The sequence below is a fragment of the Ornithorhynchus anatinus genome, chromosome 3, assembly GCF_004115215.2.
Source record: "Ornithorhynchus anatinus isolate Pmale09 chromosome 3, mOrnAna1.pri.v4, whole genome shotgun sequence".
Classification (NCBI taxonomy): Eukaryota; Metazoa; Chordata; class Mammalia; order Monotremata; family Ornithorhynchidae; genus Ornithorhynchus; species Ornithorhynchus anatinus.
The window spans coordinates 33,707,419-33,726,513 of record NC_041730.1 but is presented as its reverse complement, the minus strand read 5'-3'; the positions used below and the strand labels follow the sequence as shown (position 1 = coordinate 33,726,513).

The window sequence follows — 19,095 nt, the reverse complement described above, 5'->3', positions numbered from 1 at the left end:
AGGCTCAGAGAAGTTAACTGACTTGCAAGGTCACACAGCAGACAAGTGGAGGATTCGGCATTAATACCCAGGACCTTGTCACTCCAAGTCAGTGATCTATCCACTAGGCTAGTCTATTTCTTTATTGTTCACCAAACCCCATATTCCCCATGACAAGGGGCCACCCACTGAAGCTTGAAGGTAAGAGAATCAAGGCAAATTCATTCCTTCATTCAACAGTATTTATTGAGCGCTTACTGTGTGCAAAGCACTATACTAAGTGCTTGGCAAATGAAAGGAAGGACTTCTTCACACAGCAGCAGTGAGCCTGTGAAAGTTATGACAGACAGTTGTTCACATCAAAACTACCAATAGGGTCAAGCGAGGTTTGGTTAAATGGTTGAGAGGCACGAATGGGTTATTAGTAGGAAGTAAGGGGTGTCAGATGCTTCAAAAATAATTTAAATAATTAGTTACTCATCTGAACCTTTTTTTTGATGATATTTGTTAAGCACTTACTATGTGCCAGGCTCTGTTCTAAGCACTAGGGTAGACACAATCCCACATGGGGCAGTCTTCATCCCCATTTTACAGATGAGATAACTGAGTCACAGAGCAGTTAAGTGACTTGCCCAAGGTCACCCAGCAGACAAATAGTGGAGCTGGGATTAGAACCCGGGTCCTTCTGACTCCCAGGCTTGTGTTCTAGCCACGAGGCAATGCTACTTCATATCTTCAGACCCTGTCTGGTATTACCTTTGTTCTCAGGTTCCCATCTCTGCAATGGGCTTTCTATGGATTTTGCAGTCCTCCCCTTTGCTTTTAATTGCTAAAGGGACTTATTTTCAATGATAAAAAACAAATAAGAGATACGTAAAATAGCTTGGTCATTTATCAAGGTGAATGCAATTATATTTCTATACCCAACCCCTGGACTTGAACAAAAATGAGTGGGAGATCAGTGAGGGTAGCTGATAAATTCTTTTCTTGTTTACATGGAGAGCAGAAAATGCCTAAGGCAGCATTTTCACTCAGATTTGTTCTTGTTTTAACTGAACTTTATTTGGCCAAAAAAGTCTTTCTGATACTTACAAACAGATTTTTAAGGCTTCAGATCCATCCATTAGGCAGTACTGTAAGAAAATAAGCCTCCACACAGCAAATGTTAAAAACACATGGAATGCTTTGCAGACTCTACTGTAAGCTCTCTGTGGGCAGGGAATGTGTCTATTACTGTATTGCACTCTCTCAAGTGCTTAGTACAGTGCTCTGCACACAGTAAGTGCCCAATAAAAGACTGAATGAATGAATATGGAATGTTAATTACAGAAGTTAAGCCAACAAAAAATACAAGTAGGCTTGAGGAGGAGTTTGGATAAAGTCATAAATTAGAAGTCCATAATGGGCTTCTAGAGGGGAATATTAGGGATGCTAGATGGAACCCACCTAACCACTAAGATAAATGCCACAGAGTGTCAGCACCACATAGTTTCTCCAAGGTTCCTGTGGCCACTCTCAAAGACAGAATACTGAGCTGGATGGATCATTGGTCTGATCCAGAACTGGCAGTTTTTGTCACTTTAAGACTCCATTTCAGTGGTATAGTGGCTTCTGATTCTAATGAAAACAAGAGCAAAATATTTTCAAAGAATTAAAACCAATGGCATTGCTTTAAAGACAAAACATAACTCTGTCCTTCTCCAGACTACAAAGAAAATCAGTTGTTTTTGCTGGTGAAGAGGCAGTCTGAAAACTCCTTCACTGCCCTTTGGAAGAAGACCCCCAGAGGGCCAGAATGCACAGGCTTATCCTTAGAAAATTCCTGGCACCAGTCGCTTGGGCACTGCAGAGGTATATCGTTTCCAGTCTTTACCATACTTGCTAGAACAACGGTGCTCATCCCTGATACAGCGGTGAATTAACAAGATGGACATGTAGATGATGTAGAAGTAAGGAAAGATATGGTTAAAGCCACAAGCCAGGCAGTAGGCTAAGGAGCCCATTAAGTCCCCGGTATAGTTAAAATGGCGGGTCACACCCCAGAATCCTGAAATCATCAGTTTGCTGTAGTGCTTCTTCCCATCCACTGACATGTAGGAACATTCTATGTATTCTGGCTTCTTGCCCCAGATCTTGCAATTCCCATCGGTGCGTCGGAAAAGGTCTTTCTGGTGATTGGTCACCCTGAAGATAAAGTAACCTACCAAACCTAACAGCAGGACGCCCATCGCATGAGGTACGGAGAGCTGTATGGGGTTGTACACCAAGTATAAACCCTGTTAAGAATGAAAGAACAGAGGATGGAAACAATTAAGTGATGCCTTCCTTTATGTTACTCTACAGTGACTCTCAGTTTCATTTATATACTGCTGGACCATCCTAAGGAGAAGGGTGGGGAACTCCAAGTTTATGGGAGTAGACTTAGAGATGGGAGTACTTGTACCACAGTACTGGCCTCCCATGTTACTCTGCCATTGTAGCAAAGATGAGCCAGACCAATAAGACCAATGTGGGAAAGCAGCATGACTGTGTGGAAAGAGCATGGGCTGGGAGTCAGAAGACCTGGATTCTAATCCTGGCTCTTCCACTTACCTGCTGGGTGACCTTCTCGGTGCCTCAGTTCCCTCATCTACAAAATGGGGATTCAATAACTGTTCTCCCTCCTGTGAGCCCTACGCGGGACCTGATGACCTTGTATCTACCCCAGCACTTAGTTCAGTGCTTGGTACATAATAAGCACTTAATGAATACCCCATTTATTATTAATATTATTAGATTCATCACAGAAGGTGGCATATAAATCCAGAATAAAAAACATCACCCACACTGAGGCTAAAATCTTACTTAATTACACTAAAATCCTTCCTATTTCCCCTCATGGAATTGAGATGGATGAATCATAAACATGTCATTAACATACATGAAGATCTGTCTTTAAAAGCAATGTGTCATTTCACTGGGGTATTCCCCACTTATTTCCAATGCAAAACTAATCCATTTTAACTGGACAGTTGCTCCCGTTTTTTAGGTTTACAGTCATTTGGCTATTCATAATGGATAGTTTTATAAAATTAGATTTATTCCATATGGAGACGTGACTTTTAAAAATTGGCAACAGAATAATACTTTTTTCACTCCCTATGCAATACATGTTTAAAATTGGTATTTCCTCCCAGCAGCAGTTTAATGAAATCATGTGCATACACTGCATAAGGAGAGATGCATCTTCACTCCAGCTAAGCTCCTTCCCTTCTATCTTTTAAAAACTCTTGACAGCCCACCTCTGCCATCGTCTTTCGGGCAAACTGGAATCACTTACTCATTTTCTAGACACTGCTGAATCCATTCCAATATACAGTGTACATTTTCACTTCATCAAAAACCCTATGCCCTAGCATTTATTCAGGAAGTACTATTAACTGTGTGTTTCTTTCTTACATACATATATATATGCCTACATTTATATGGCAAATTTGAACGATGAACTCCTTGAAAATAGGGATTATATATTTTCTGACCTCTGTTCAGAATCTGGTACAATATGTGGTCATTTGATGATAGGTAGGATTAGCATTCAAAATGGGTTAGAGAAAACCTCAGAGCATTAAAATTATTCTTACCTGAAGAGTATAGAGGTATGGTAGCCAGACACAGTCTCCCCAACCCAAATACCACCCAAAGTGATCATGGCAGATGTCTATGGTTTTCAGGTACCATGCTTCATTCCAGAAAAAGTCCAAAACATAAATGCCCTGCAAATACACATGCAATAGTTCATCACTCATCTTTTCGAGAGATTTGTAACTGTCTTAATTCCCCCCACACCTCCTTTCCCACAGTGTAGTTGGAGGATAAACTTACTGAAGAAAGATTCTGATCTGCTTTGGCTAGGAAGTTAGAAAATTGCCTGCAACTCATTTTCTTAACCTGCTCTGTCAGGCTTATTAGTGACTGTATAATTTACATTAACCTGGAAATCCGGATCCTAAAAGTTGAATATTAGGAAAGATCGTTAGGTCCAGCTGGACCTTTCCTATAAATTCTGACCAAGCAGTGGGGATCTCTTTCTAAACTAGCACTGCCCAGGAACTAGGTTGTTCTGTTCACTACTCATATATTTTTCCCTGGACTGAATACACTCTGCCATTTCTTCACCACTTTTAATAAATTTGCAGTCCTGTTTTCTTAGCATTTTTATTACCTTCAACAGGCTGAACTAATTCTCCAGAACACTCATTACCTCTAAATGGTTCTTTATTGATCGGAAGTAGTTAATCAGGTGCAGAGCACTGTACCAAGTGCTTGGGAGAGTACAATACAACAGAGATGGCCAACATCTTCCCTGTCCACAATGAGCTTGTAATCTAGAGAGGCTAGTTAATGAGGCTCCTAGAGCAGCAGGCATGGGCACATGAGGAAAAAAGTCTCATTATTACTTCCAAAAATTAGTTTTCATTGCATTGGCATCCTTAATCTCACCCAGTAAAAGCATTTCATGTCTTTTATGGGTCAAATCTTTTAAAGTAGGAAAAGCAGTATTTAGCGAGTGTCCGCTGAGTGGAATACACTGTGCTTGTAAACACTTGGGATACTATAACAAATATATGAATCACATTCCCTGCCTACTAGGATTTTGTAATGTAACAGGAGACACAGATAAAGTGTTTACAAACCAAGTAATCAAAATGAAGACTTGACTATACAATCGAATATGTGTTTATAACAAGTGCTTCTGAAGAAGGGTATCAATAAATTCGAAAGTATCAAAGGTGGCTGTTGAGATGTGGGTGTTTGGAGTTCAATGGGAAAGGCTTGAAGGATAACAGAACTAAAGATTTCCCATGCAGAATTGAACATACCTGTAGAACATTAACCAAGATCATGGAGTTGGTCACCTGACCATAGAGTTCCTGCTGCTTGGCTGCAAATGACAAGTTAATAAGAGTCCATGCTACAATGCCTGGGCGTCCATTGAAGAAAAGCTTGAAATCAAACCATTTTCCTATTCGAGGATTAAATTCAACACCCATCATGAAATCGTAGAAGAAGTTACCAGTAAATTTGCTAAAAACATATAAAACAGTAATAATCAGAAAAGGTAATTGTATATGAATGCATTTACAGAAGATAAATCAGTTCATGCAATGTAAAGAATGCAAAGCAAAATTACTTCTTGATATAAACACAAAGTTGAGAAAGCTGAGCCTATGATTTATAAAAACAAAGCCCCCCCATAAAACTACAGTTTAAAAAAATGAACAGGAAGGTGTAAGGCTGTGTTGAACTTTCTGTTCTTCAAATTTTTGAAATTATTCACATTTTACATTGTTGCTATTTTGCTATGGATTTAAACTGTGTCTCTTCCTCTTCCACAGGTTGCGAGCTCCTTGTCTTCACCAACTTCCATTTCATCTCCCACTATACAATTTACAAAGTGAAAACCCTTAATAAATAATTGAGAAATTGATGATGAAGTGAAATTATTTCTGCTGAAATAGTTCCTAACACTGCTAACTTCATAACCCACTAATTTATCAACTTTGTTTCTTTTAAATAAATGACATCCCTTTACAAAGCATGCACACTATGTGCTATGAAGGGTTCGTCACAAAGAGAAACCCAAACAGTAGAATATTTCTGGCTAAAGAACTTTCCACTACCACAATTAGTATAAGTACACTTTTGGATTTTAATAGCTATTACAGTATAAAAAACATACCAGTCTTTTGAATTTGAAGGGAAAAGATAGCTCTTGATCATTACAAATATGGAAACTATATAGCCAAGAATATTGGCACACCAGAGCAGTGGGATCCAGTTGTCAAAGATTACAGTAGGAGAGAACCAGTGGAAGAAATGTGCATTTGCAAACCAGAGAAGATGAGTAATTATCCAGGCTTGAAGGCCATTGATTTCATATTTATTTACTGTCCCTGAAAAGAAAATGAGAAAAAGACAGTTAAATATTCTGAGGACCTACATATTCCTTCTTGAAAGGATGACTTTTTATTAGGGCTATTCTACCACTTCTTGCCAACTCTTTCATTATCTGGGTCTTTTGCTGCAGCACAGAATTGCTCCCTTCATCACGTGACAGATCATCAAAAATAAACTTTGAAAATGTCAGTCCTCGACACATCCCAAATGCTAGCATTTACAGATATTAAAATCAATTACTGACAGTATTAATGACTGAAAATTTCGGCTCAAGAAAAATCACCAGAAAGAAGATGGAGTAGATGGGATCTTGTTTGCTAATGACAATTAATCCTCACTCACATCCCCCACCAACATGTAATAATAATAATAATGATGATAATAATAATAATAACGGCACTTGTTAAGTGCTTACTATGTACAAGCACTATTCATAAGTGATGAGGTAGGTTGGACACAGTCCCTCTCCCATATGGGGCTCACAGTCTAAGTCAGAAGGAGAGGGATTTAATTCCCATTTTATAGCTGAGGTAACTGAGGCACAGAGTTTACTGACTCGCCCAAGGTAACACGGCAAAAACATGGTAGCGCTCGGATTAGAACACAGGTCCTATGACTCCCAGCTCATGCTCTTTCCATTAGACTACACTACTTCTTTAGTTAATTTAGTAGTTAATGTCTTTTTGGCTGTCACTGGTCACATGTGGCTTTTTTCCAGAAGTCCAAAAAAATTCCTAGCGAGAACACTGCAAACTGAGTTCTAGCTGTACCTCATACTAAGCACTAATATAATCACACAGTCCATTTCAGGTGAGGTTTATAGAATGTAGGCAGTGAAACTCTCAAATCTATGTTAGCTCTCAAAATAGTGCAAGTGTCCATTTTATCCCTAAAAATGAAATTACCTGAAGGAGTTATGGCACCTTCTTGTACTCCTCCTACATAGCCAGGCAGAAATTTATGACAAAAATCAGGAAGCAATATGTACAAAAGGACCTACGGTACAAAGAATTTTAGAGAAGATTACTAATGACAGAAATGTCTTTGCAATTTTTTATATGAATCTGCTCTTCCATTTCAAAAGGTTTCAGTCAAAGGTTTCAGTGTAAGCACGGATAGCTTCCTCATTCACTCTCTCTCACTAAAGAAGATTTACTGAAGAGAAATGCATTCACCATTTGAATGACAAAATAATTCTCTCACTTTCAATTTCACTTGACCCACATCTTGAAAGTCAAAACTATTCCTTAGGTAGGTCATTTATCATTCCCAGATGTTAGCAGTCTGAAAGGAGATGGCCATAACATATTAACTCAGATCCTATAACCTGAAGCTACTTCACCACGCTTAACTTTGAGAACAATTTTCACAAGCACTGTAATCTCCCATCAGAACCACAATGGACTAACCTGGAAAATGACCCAAGCTGTGTAGATCTGAGCAGCTTTCTGGCTCATTGATGGTGTCTTCGCCCAGATGTCAGAAAGATGATTATTCCCAGTGAAGAGATCAACAAGAGGGGTAGTAAGAGCACATTGGTACTGGTCACATGCCATGATAAAGTAATATACAATAAATGGAGCAAACATCAGCAGGAATATGACACTTGCTAGGGAAAACCAATCCACCTCCCTGAAACAAAGAAAAATGTTACATCCATGTACCATGTGCAGGGAAATAGAAGGTCCCATCTCATACTACTCTGACATTCTTTATTAGTAGAATATATAACAGTGTAGTGAACTGAATAATTCCCCTGCTGCCAGAAATATTTAAGTTTACTGCTCCTTTATTGTAGAAGGCTAGCTGAATAAAAAGGTTATTAGCAAGCCCCATGTAGGACATGGACTGTGTCTGAACTGATTCATTTGTATCTACCCCAACGCTTAGAACAGAGCTTGACAATAGTAAACACTTTAAAAATGTAACAATAATTAAAAATTAGTACTAATAATAATCATCATTTAGACTGTTAACTCCTTGGGGGTAGAGAAAGGGTCTACCAACTTTGTTGAACTGTTTTCTTCCAAGGCTTAGTACAGTGCTCTGCACACAGTAGGCACTTGATAAATACGTTTGAATGAATGAATGAATGAATATCAGCTTGCTCTCTCTAAGGAATCTCCAGAACATTGTTTATTCCTTACTACATCTTTGGAAAAGAATTATTTGTGTCTCACAAAGATGTAAGGAAGATGGAAAGGGGAAGGCATAACCTGAGTGAAAAGAGAAATCAAGCACCAATCCAGTGTCTCATATGGAATTAAATTCATCTGATTTCTCCAAAGCCAGTAAGCCTTCCTGCTCAAAATGAAGCTCTGGTTCTGTTGCTAAGCAACTGCTGTTCTTATGGAGGCATTCTAGCAAAATGGCTGTGCTGAGTTTATTAGGAGGGTGCTGCAGTGACTCAGGGTATGAGGGAGAGTAATGGAAACTGGATGGGAGGCTGGCAGGGAAATCCTCAGTGCTTAGGAAAAGCCAGCAGGAGAGTTGGCAAGGTATTAATAATAATAATAATAATAACAATAATAATAATAATAATTTTGGTATTTGTTAAGCGCTTACTATGTGCAGAGCACTGTTCTAAGCGCTGGGGTAGATACAGGATAATCAGGTTGTCCCATGTGAGGCTCACAGACTTCATCCCCATTTTACAGATGAGGTAACTGAGGCTCAGAGAAGTGAAGTGACTTGTCCACAGTCACACAGCTGACAAGGGGCAGATCCGGGATTAGAATCCATGACCTCTGACTCCCAAGCCCATGCTCTTTCCATTAAGCCACGTTGCTATTAAGATCTACTCATTGATAAGATCAATAAGAGCCAATCATGACAAAACATAGTTGGGTCAAAACTTTTCAGGAGGCTTAGTTTGTTTTCATCCTTTTCATAAAATGCCAAAAACAGATCATCATCACTCAGACAAGAGCCTCAGTCATTGCTGGCTTTGGTTTGTGGAAAGCAGACTTCACCTGGGGAGATATAAGGAAACACACTGGAAGCACGAGAGAGGTCTATGGCAACACTGCATGAGCAGCAGGATGTAAGCTCATTGTCCATAGGGAACGTGTCTACCAACTTGGTTATATTATACTCTCCCCAGCACTTAGTACAGTGCTCTGCACAGAGTAAGTGCTCAATAAATATGATTGACTGATTATTGATTTGGGACACATTTATCTGGTTGAGCTATTGGGCCTGTGATGCATGCATGAATACAACTGGCCCAGATGTTGCAGAGATGGGAAATGGATTGGAAAGAAAAGAGAACCTCTTTTACTCTTAAAGGACTATACAATGGCATGGGGAAATACACCCAAGAAGAGCATTTTTGGCACAGTGACTTCCTAACAACCTCTCCTAATTGAAGTAAGCATTAGAAGCAGCATGGCCTAATGGATAGAGCATGGGCCTGGCAGTCACAGGGACCTGGGTTCTAATCCCGGATCCAACATTTGTCTGCTGTGTGACCTTGGGCAAGTCATCTCATTTCTCTGTGTCTCAGTTACCTCATCTGAAAAATGGGGATTACGACTGTGAGTTCTATGTGGGACAGGGACTGTTTCCAACCTGATTACCTTGTATCTAATCTAGTGCTTAGAACTGTGCTTGGCACATGGTAAGCGCTTAACAAATACTATAATTATCATCACCATCATGCATGGTCTACAAATACCAAGTGCAGTGCTCTGCACATAGCAGGTATTCAGTAAATACTCTTGATGATTATTATACTCTCTCCATTTCCTCTGCAAAACCTCCTATGTCAGAGAAACAGGTCACATTTTCTGCTCTTTTTTAAGGTGTCCACCTATGGCACTGTCCTAATAATGAACATTTTGGGCCTGTTGATTTTCAACTGGGTCCCTCAGCTGGAAGAATCTGTTTTTCAGCTTCCCGAAATAAGCTGATTCCTCTTTACAAAAGCAATTCTCCAGTACACATCACTTCGTTATGTCAAAGTACCATCAGCCAAAACTTACCAGGCTCTTCCCCACTGTCCTTGAAGTGCTTTATTTTTGTCAGAAATCCCATTTTTGTTCTTGGATTTTGAAGAATTTGTTGTGGAGCCTGTAGCCATTGGAACCTACAGAAAAGAGAGATTTGGACCACAGATTCCAGTAAATAACCACTCCAACAATTTAAATCCTATTTAAAGAAAAAAAATTAAGCATTTAATATAGTGTTCTTCTCATAGTGAGCACTCAATAAATTGCATTTATCCAGGGACTTGCAAATCCCCCCTCTAGACTGTAAGTTTATTGAGAGCAGGGACTGCTCCTGTTTATTGTTGTACTGTACCTTCCCAAGTGCTTAGCACATGTGTGCTTTGCACACAGGAAGCACTTAATAAATATGATTGACTGACTGAATAAGAAAATAGGGTGGAGAGAATTCATGTACAACAAACTTCTGTGATACTTCACCTCATAAAAACTGGTTGATTTAATTTTTAACAGGATTCAATGAAGCAAGAGTCTCTCTCAATAGACCTGCCCGAAGTCCGATGCCTGAATCAATAAGCGAAATGTCTTTGGACAGACTATAGGGATCTGAACTCCATGACTGGTCCTGTCCACAAGTTAACATATGTTACTCTCCCGTCTTCTGCCAAAATATATATATATATATATATATATATGTAATAATGTTGGTATTTGTTAAGCGCTTACTATGTGCAGAGCACTGTTCTAAGCTCTGGGGTAGACACAGGGTAACCAGGTTGTCCCATGTGAGGCTCACAGTCTTCACCCCCATTTTACAGATGAAGGAACTGAGGCCCAGAGAAGTGAAGTGACTTGCCCACAGTCACACAGCTGACAAGGGGCAGAGTCGGGATGCGAACCCGTGACCTCTGACTCCCAAGCCCGGGCTCTTTCCATTGAGCCACGCTACTTCTCATATAACAAAATAGATTCTACCAGGAGAGAGTGAGTCGGAGGTTGATTTGAAAAGTCAGCCGTAACCAACTTGACACTATTCCAGGTTACTTATGATCGTCTAATCTTACCATTCAATATTTGTTCCTTTAAAATGTAAAAATTTCAAAAACAGGTATTTGGTTCAGAATCAGTATGGCCATTGCACAGGAGGATGAAAATGAGAGAGATGACTGGCTCAATTAATGCTATATTTCAGCCTTTCCAGAAGTTTTTTTCTGAATCGAAACTGATTTGGGTAGTTAGGTCAGAGGAACTGAACTAAATTCAAGTGATCATTTTTTCATTCAATTGTATTTATTCAGCACTTACTGTGTGCAGAGCACTGTACTAAGCGCTTGGAATGTACAATTCGGCAACAGATAGAGACAATGCCACCCAACAACGGGCTCACAGATCACCCAAAATGGTTTGACCAAATTAATAAACTAGATGAAAACAATTCACTGGCATGGTGACTCCCCCAGCCATCCCCTATTGGACCCTTCAGTGGTTGCCCATCCACCTCCGTATCAATCATCTTGCTCCCTTCTATCTCACTTTGTTCATTTCCTACTACAAACCAGCACACTCCTGCAGCTTTAACTACTCTATCTCCGCCCCATTTCACTCCTCTAACAATAAATGTGCAATAAATACAAAATGATTGATATATATATAAATACAATATGACTGATCCTAGAACCTGCATTTCCTTATGTTTCAGTAGCAGAAGCAGAAGAAGACAAAGTGTGGGTTATGTAACTCCCTGAGCTGTATCAGGGGCAAGGCAGAGTGACACAGGCCATTAATATTCTGTGCTCTTCCGTAGCTTCTTTCATTCATTCATTCAGTCAGTCAGTCAATCGTATTTATTGAGCACTTACTGTGTGAAGAGTACAGTACTTGGACAATACGATTCAGCAATACAGAGAAATTCCTGCCCACACAGCTTACAGTCTAGAAGCCGGGAGAGAGACATCAAAACAAGTACGCAGACTTTAATATAAATAGAATTATAGATATAAACATCAAAACAAGTAAATAAGCATCAATATGAATAAACAGAATTATAGGTATGTACATATATACACACGTGCTACGGGGAGGGGGAGAGGGGCTAAGAGTAAAAGGAGCTAAGGAAAAGGGAAGTTTAGTTTGGGAAGGCCTCCTGGAGGAGGTGAGCCTTCAACAGGGCTTTGAAGGGGAGAATTGTGATTGGTGGATTTGAGGAGGGAGGGAGTTCCAGGCCAGAGGAAGGACGTGGGCCACGGGTCAACAGTGGGACAGGAGAGAACAAGGCACAGTGAGAAGGTTAGCACCAGAGGAGCGGTGTGTTCAGGCTAGGATGTAGAAGGAGAGAAGGGAGGTGAGGTAAGAAGGGGCAAGGTGATGGAGAGCTTTGAAGCCAATGGTGAGAAGTTTTTGTTTGATGCGGGGGTTGATAAGTAAGCACTGGAGGATTTGGAGGAGGGAGGTGACATGTCCAGAACATTTCTGTGGAAAGATAATCTGGGCAGCAGAGGGAAGTATAGACTGAAGAGGGAAGAGACAGGAGGTTGGGAGGTCAGAAAGGAGGCTGATGCAGTAATCCAGTGAGGATAGGATGCGTGACTGTACTAAGGTGGTAGTGGTTTGGAAGGAGAGGACAGGTCAGATCTTGGAAATATTGTGAAGGTGAGACCGGCAGGTTTTGGTGACAGATTGGATATTTGGGGTGACTGAGAGAGCGGAATCAAGGATGACACCAAAGTTGTGAGCTTGTGAGATGGGAAGGATGGTTGTACCATCCACAGCGATGGGATAGTCAGGGAGAGGACAGAGTTTGGGAGGGAAGGTAAGGATAAGGAACTCAGCCCACTGGAAGTTGGAGAAAGGGCCAATGGGGAGGGCACGGAATGGATGTATATCAGGAAAGCATGTTTTCTTTTTCTTTTATGGTATTTGTTAAGCGCTCAATCTATGCCAGGCACTGTACTGGGGTAAATACCAGTTAATCAGGTTGGATTAACTGTGGTCTATATCCTATGTGGGGTTCACAGTCTTAATCTCCATTTTATGAGGATGAGGTAACTGACACACAAAAATTAAGTGACCCACCCAAGATCACATAGCAAACAAGCGGCAGAGCTGGCATTAGAATCCAGGTTATCTGACTTCCAGGCCCAGGTTCTTTCCATTACGCCACATTGCTTCTCTAGAATTAAACTACTTCTGAAAATATTTTAATTTTTCTCCTGAATCTGCACGGATCGAGCTTAATGCCAAATGCCTAATTCCAGGTACCATTTAGTACTCTTTCAATTGGCTCCATGAAAACTGAGTGTACTAGGCAAAAAAAACCCTAACCCAAATACAGTTTCTCCTAGGAAATAACATAAAATCCATTAACATTTTCCCAAGATCCAGATTTAGCCTGCATAATGTACATATATTAGAAATTAGTGATAAAAACATAATAGTTAAATGATCATTAGCAGTGTAAATAGGTACAGTTGCCAAGTAGTTAAAATTCAATTTTTATGTGTACTTAAGTAGATATTTAATTTTCAAAGTGTGATCTTTCATATCTTCCTCAACAAAAAAGACCCTTCCTGCTAACATTCTATCTACCATGAATCTAATACCAAGAGTAGAAACAGATGTTAGGAATAGCCTCTTAACTCTTAATCTTTACTCCAGTGTTATACTGAACTCCTCAAATACTTTGGAGAGTGCTGTGCACACAGTAAGTGCTCAGTAAATATCACTGATTGACAGTCAGATCTGACATTAAAGGGGTACCTAAGTAAATACTTGATCAGATTCAAATTAATTTCAAGTAAACGAAGAAACAAATTCTACATTTTTGATGACTTTAAAATTAGTTTGACAAATATGGTATGGGTCCCCATAAAAAGCCAATTAACAAAAACTAAATGATAATGACATAATAAAAATGGTCCAAACGTTTTTACTTTACTGACTTGGACAATAAAATGGTGAAGTCTCTCCCCAACTCCAAAGCTAAACTAAAATCACATCTCCTCCAAGAAGCCCTTCTCAACTAAGCCCTCCTCTTAACCCCTCTTTCTTCTGTGTTATCCACGCACTGGACCCACACCCTTTAAGCACTTGATATTCACTCCATCTTCAGTCCCAAAGCACTTATGTATGCATCTGTAACTAATTTTAATGTTGGTCTCCCCATCTATACTGTAAGCTCCTTGTGGGCAGGGAACACGTCTACCAAATCTGTTGTATTGTACTCTCCAAAGTGCTTAGTACAGCATTCCGCACATAGTAAGCGCTTACTAAATACCACTGAGTGAATGAAGTAAATACCATTGAGAAGCAGCATGGCCTAGTGGTTACGGCATGGGCCTGGGAGTCTGAAAGACCTGGGTTCTATAGCCGAACCCGCCATTTGTCCACTGTATGACCTCGGTCAAGTCACTTAACTTCTCTGTGCCTCAAGTTCCCTTATCTGAACCATGGAATTTAAGACTGTGAGCGCCCAGGTGGGACATGGACTGTGTCCAACCTGATTAGTTTGTATCTACCCCAGTGATTAAACAAGTGCTTGGCACATGGTGACAACTTAACAAATAACATTTTTTAAAAAACTGATGGATTATGGAGATTTCTTGATTCCTCTCGGTGAAATACATTCAAAATTATTATTCCACTAGCCTTTGGGGAATTTTTTAAAAAAACATGGTATCTGTGCATCGAATATTTTACCTAAAATAGCATTCAAATTCTGGGTGGAGCACTGGACTGTGGGAAGGAGAACAGGGTTGGCAGAGCAGTCAGTCACCACTGGAGGTTCCTCACTGGTCCCAAAATACTTCCAACCCAGAAGGTGCATATCAAAGATCGGTTCTCAGATCAGGGAGATGCTTCTCAATTTTGCTTTGATAATAACAACACAGATATGCAAACTCCTTAATCTGTTCATGGGATAGAAGACATTGTTGGCCCACAGAGTAATTTGGTTGGGCTGGGGCACTGGGGTCCAGTGCATAGTGCATCCCTAATGCCCTACCCTGCAAAAATAAAATCAACTTTTCTGCAACCCTGGCTTTCAAGGAAAATCTGAGATGAAAATATCCTGGGAGGCGAGGGAGAACACCATCTTCGACCTTCTTCTCCCCTGTTGCAACACAACCCCACACCCATGGGAGCGGACTAGGCCTTCCCTCTTGTTTCCCTCCCACTCCACAAGCAGGAGATCTGATGGCTCAGATCGACCTCAGCACTTCCACAGTGATCGGCACACAAAAAGCGCTTCACAAATACCACCACAATTTCGTCCTGCACACCACTCGGACACGTGCGTCTGCAGACACATGCATTCACATCGACCTCCTCACCACTGGTCATTCATCATTCAATCGTATTGACTGAGCGCTTACTGTGTGCACAGCACTGTACTAAGCGTTTGGATAGTACAATTCGGCAACAGAGAGTGGCAATCCCTACCCAACAACGGGCTCACTGTCTAGAGATATCATCATTATTATTATTATTAGAAGGGGGGGGGCAGAAAATAAAACAAAACATCAGGTAGGGGAGGGAAGAGGTACATGAAACAACAGGCAGAGACTGTCGCTGCTACTGCCGATGTCCAGGAATTCAAGGTTTGGGGCCCCGAAGAGGCCTACGGACTCAGAAAATCTGGGCCATCGGGGGTTGCTGCGGGAAGCTACAATCTGCCATCATTTCCTTTCCCTTCTCCTGCCACTGCTGCTCTGCTCCACGGAGGGCTGTCCCCTGTCACTTTGGCCCCGGGAAGCCCAGACTTCCCGCCACCACTTGACACCAATGGACTTGGTTCTGGGAATTCTGGATCCGACTGCCCACCCTTCTTCCTTTCTCCTCGCCCGAAGGTTGTCTGTGTCGGTAAAGCGGCCTGTACGTGCAAGCGCTTGCATCCTCTGATTATTCCTATAAAGAGCATCTCTTCACTTGCCAAAACGAACGAGGCTTTTCAAATATTCACCCGGATCAAGACACCATTCTGACCCATCCACGGCCATTCCCAAAGGCAATTGCTTACCTCGTCGTCCTGCGGCTCCTGACACGGTCTGTCCTTGATTTTGGCAGAATTACAAGGGAAAGCCCAGGTCGGAGGCCCCACCCCATATCTGACGTGTTCAGTCCGCAATCCAATCACTGGTAGACAGTCCATTCGTGTATACGAGGCTGCTTTCTCCATTGGTACAGGGGGCTCAAACCATCCCGAGCTGATTCGGTAACCATGGTAACCACTAGCTGGCCACACCCCCCCCTCCACCCCCCCGCCACAGGCAGCGCTTGAAAGTCTTAGGAAAACATAACCTTTCCACTCCAAGCTGTCTCCGCGCTGGATTCATGTACTCCCCTGAAAGCCACTTGGAAATCACAGCCCCGGGTCCCCGTCCTAATCCTAAATTGAAAAACGGTCTGCGTAGCCTGTTGCAAAAAATGCATAGATGCTTCCGGACCCTGCAGCCTGCATGGATCTGTAGCAGGGGGTGGGTAAGGAGAGATGCGTGGATTGTGAGAGTGGAGCGAGCAAAACAGCGTGGCCTTCGTGGAAAGAGCGCGGGTTTGGGAGTCAGGACCTGAGTTCTAATCCCGATTCTGACAACTGCTTGCTGTGTGATCAAAGCCTTATTTAAGCAACATTTCCTCCAGGAGGCTTTCCCAGACTAAGCCCCACTTGTCCTCATCTCCTACTACCTTCTGCGTCGCCTTAACTTGCTCCCCTTGCTCCTTTCCCGCTCCCAGCCCCACAGCATTTGTGTATATATCTAATTTTATTTACTTATATTGATGTCTGTCTCCCCCGGGCCCCTAACTGTAAACTCGTGTGACTGTTTATTGTTGTACTGTACTCTCCCAAGTGCTCAGTACAGTGCACTGCGCACACTAACCGCTCAATAAATACGTTTGAATGAATGATCTTGGTCAAATCACTTAACTTCTCTGTTCCTCAGTTTCCTCAACTGTATAATGGGGATTCAATACCTCTTCTCCCTCCTACCTAAGACTGTGAGCCACATGTGGGTTGGATGTCTCTGACCTAATTGACTTGTTCCTATCCCAGGGTTTAGGACAATGTTTGACACATAATAAGTACTTAAGTACCATCAAACAAACAAACAAAGAATCAGGGCATGTTTTCCCACCTCCTGAATTAGCGCATAGATGGATTAGATAAGAAACGGTGTCCTGGATCCACCGCAAGATTTATGAGATTTATTTGGCTAGTCCCTCGAATAAAGCCTTTCAGAAGGCGTTTTCAGGTTTGTGCAGGTAATGTGTGATCTTGTGCCCAAGAGGCAGGGGCTTTTTAAAATGCTAGATGAATCCTATTAAGCATAACTAATTTGAGGAGTGCTCTGGAATGGTTAACTGTTGCGATTGTTAACAGATAAGACTATCTTGGTGATTGTTGGCGCTTTGAGGCCTTTAGCTATTGAGTTTCAGTAGACCACATCCACAGGTCCCTAAAAGATCTGTTGCTTAAAGAAAGTAAGAGTCAGGCCATCATCCAGATCAACCTATCACTGGTATTTACTGAGCCGTTACTGTGTGCAAAGCACCTCCCAACTTCGGCAACTCCCATCTTCCAAGTACTTCTCTGATGTCCTTGCCCTCTTTTCACTGACTTCAGAGCTCCAGGAATTGGATAGTCAACAGAACTGTACATGCAAAGATGGAGGGAGGCAAAAGGAGGATGAACAGGAGATGAAATGCATGAAGTAACAGCTATTTACTCGGTTACGGGGGAGCAGCAAAAACAAACGCGTCGGGAACTGGATAGGGATCCAAGGAAGGGCAGAGGAGAGACTAGTGGAAAGAGGATGGGCCAGAGTCAGAGGACCTGGGTTCTATGCTCAGCTCTGCCACTTTCCTGCTTTGTGATCTTGGGCAAGTCATTTCATTTCTCTGTTCCCTCCATTTTCCTGTCTACAAAATGGGGAATCAATCCTCTTCTCCCTCTCCCGTGAGCCCTGTGTGGGACCTGATTATCTTTTCATTCAATCGTATTTATTGAGAGCTTAGTTGTAAGCAGAGCACTGTACTGAGTGGAAAGAGCATGGGCTTTGGAGTCAGGGGTCATGAGTTCAAGTCCCAGCTCTGCCACTTGTCAGCTGTGTGACTGTGAGCAAGTCACTTAACTTCTCTGTGCCTCAGTTCCCTCATCTGTAAAATGGGGATTAAGACTGTGAGCCCTCGTGGGACAACCTGATTCCCCTGTGTCTGCCCCAGCGCTTAGAACAGTGGTCTGCGCATAGTAAGCGCTTAACAAATACCAACATTATTATTATTATCCACCCCAGCGCACTGAATGCAGTGCTTGACACATCATAGATTTCTTAACAAATACCATTATTATTATTATGGGCCTGGGAAGGTCTGGAGTGGGACAGAAATTCAGCTATTCATCTCTCCCACTACCCCTCAACTAAATGCCCCACCACCCCCTGTCACTTTTAGCCTGTGAGTCAGAAGGTCATGGGTTCCAATTTTGCCTCCGCCCTGTGGCTGCAGTGTGACCTTGAGAAAGTCATTTCTCTGTGCCTCTGTTGGCCTGCAAGTCAGAAGGTCATGGGTTCTAATCAGAGAAGCAGCGTGGTTCAGTGGAAAGAGCCCGGGCTTGGGAGTCAGAGATCATGGGTTCGAATCCCAGCTCTGCCACTTGTCAGCTGTGGGACTCTGGGCCTCGGGGATTGAGACTGTGAGCCCCGTGTGAGATAGGGATTGGGCCAACCTGATTAACTCGTATCCCTTAGAACAGTGCTGGATACACAGTAAGGACTTAACAAGTACCCATCATTATTATTGAATTGTACTTTCCAAGCGCTTAGAGAAGCAGCGTGGCTCAGGGGAAAAAGCCCTGGCTTGGGAGTCACAGGTCATGGGTTCTAATGCCCACTCTGCCACTTGTCAGCTGTGCAAATGGGGGCAAATCACTTAACTTCTCTGGGCCTCAGTTACCTCATCTGTAAAATGGGGATTAAGACGGGAGCTTCACGTGGGACAACCTGATGAACAGTGCTCTGCACGTAGTAAGCGCTTGCCAAATACCAACATTAGTAGTAGTAGTAGAGTGCACCGCACAGAGTCAGCGCTCAATAAAAACGACTGAATGAGCATGATCGTTATTTGCTTCTGCTTTGAGAGCACTGTGCAGGGTAAGGAGAGAGGAGAGAAACGATGGAAAAGGAGCTCGTCCAAACCGAGGCCTCTCCCGCTGCTCGCTCGGGGCTGCAGGGTTGGGGAGGGG

The 19,095-nt window shown here is 42.1% G+C and overlaps 1 protein-coding gene across 3 annotated transcripts; it reads right to left on the bottom strand.

Moving 5' to 3' along the window:
• Positions 1-866: 866 nt before the first annotated feature.
• Positions 867-16,050, bottom strand: DHCR7 (7-dehydrocholesterol reductase). Of its 3 annotated transcripts, none has more exons than XM_007658598.3 (8): positions 15,877-16,050; positions 9,900-10,003; positions 7,326-7,548; positions 6,822-6,912; positions 5,699-5,912; positions 4,839-5,043; positions 3,600-3,731; positions 867-2,255 (listed from the first exon to the last, which is right to left on the bottom strand). In XM_007658598.3, exons 1-8 carry the CDS (start codon positions 16,033-16,035, stop codon positions 1,791-1,793), a joined length of 1,593 nt encoding a protein of 530 aa, XP_007656788.2. In that variant the 5' UTR covers positions 16,036-16,050; the 3' UTR covers positions 867-1,790. The 3 variants fall into 3 exon arrangements, with proteins under 3 accessions (XP_007656788.2, XP_028916960.1, XP_007656797.1); XM_029061127.2 differs by having other exon boundaries at positions 5,780-5,912; XM_007658607.4 differs by lacking the exon at positions 15,877-16,050 and adding an exon at positions 11,723-11,753.
• Positions 16,051-19,095: the final 3,045 nt, after the last annotated feature.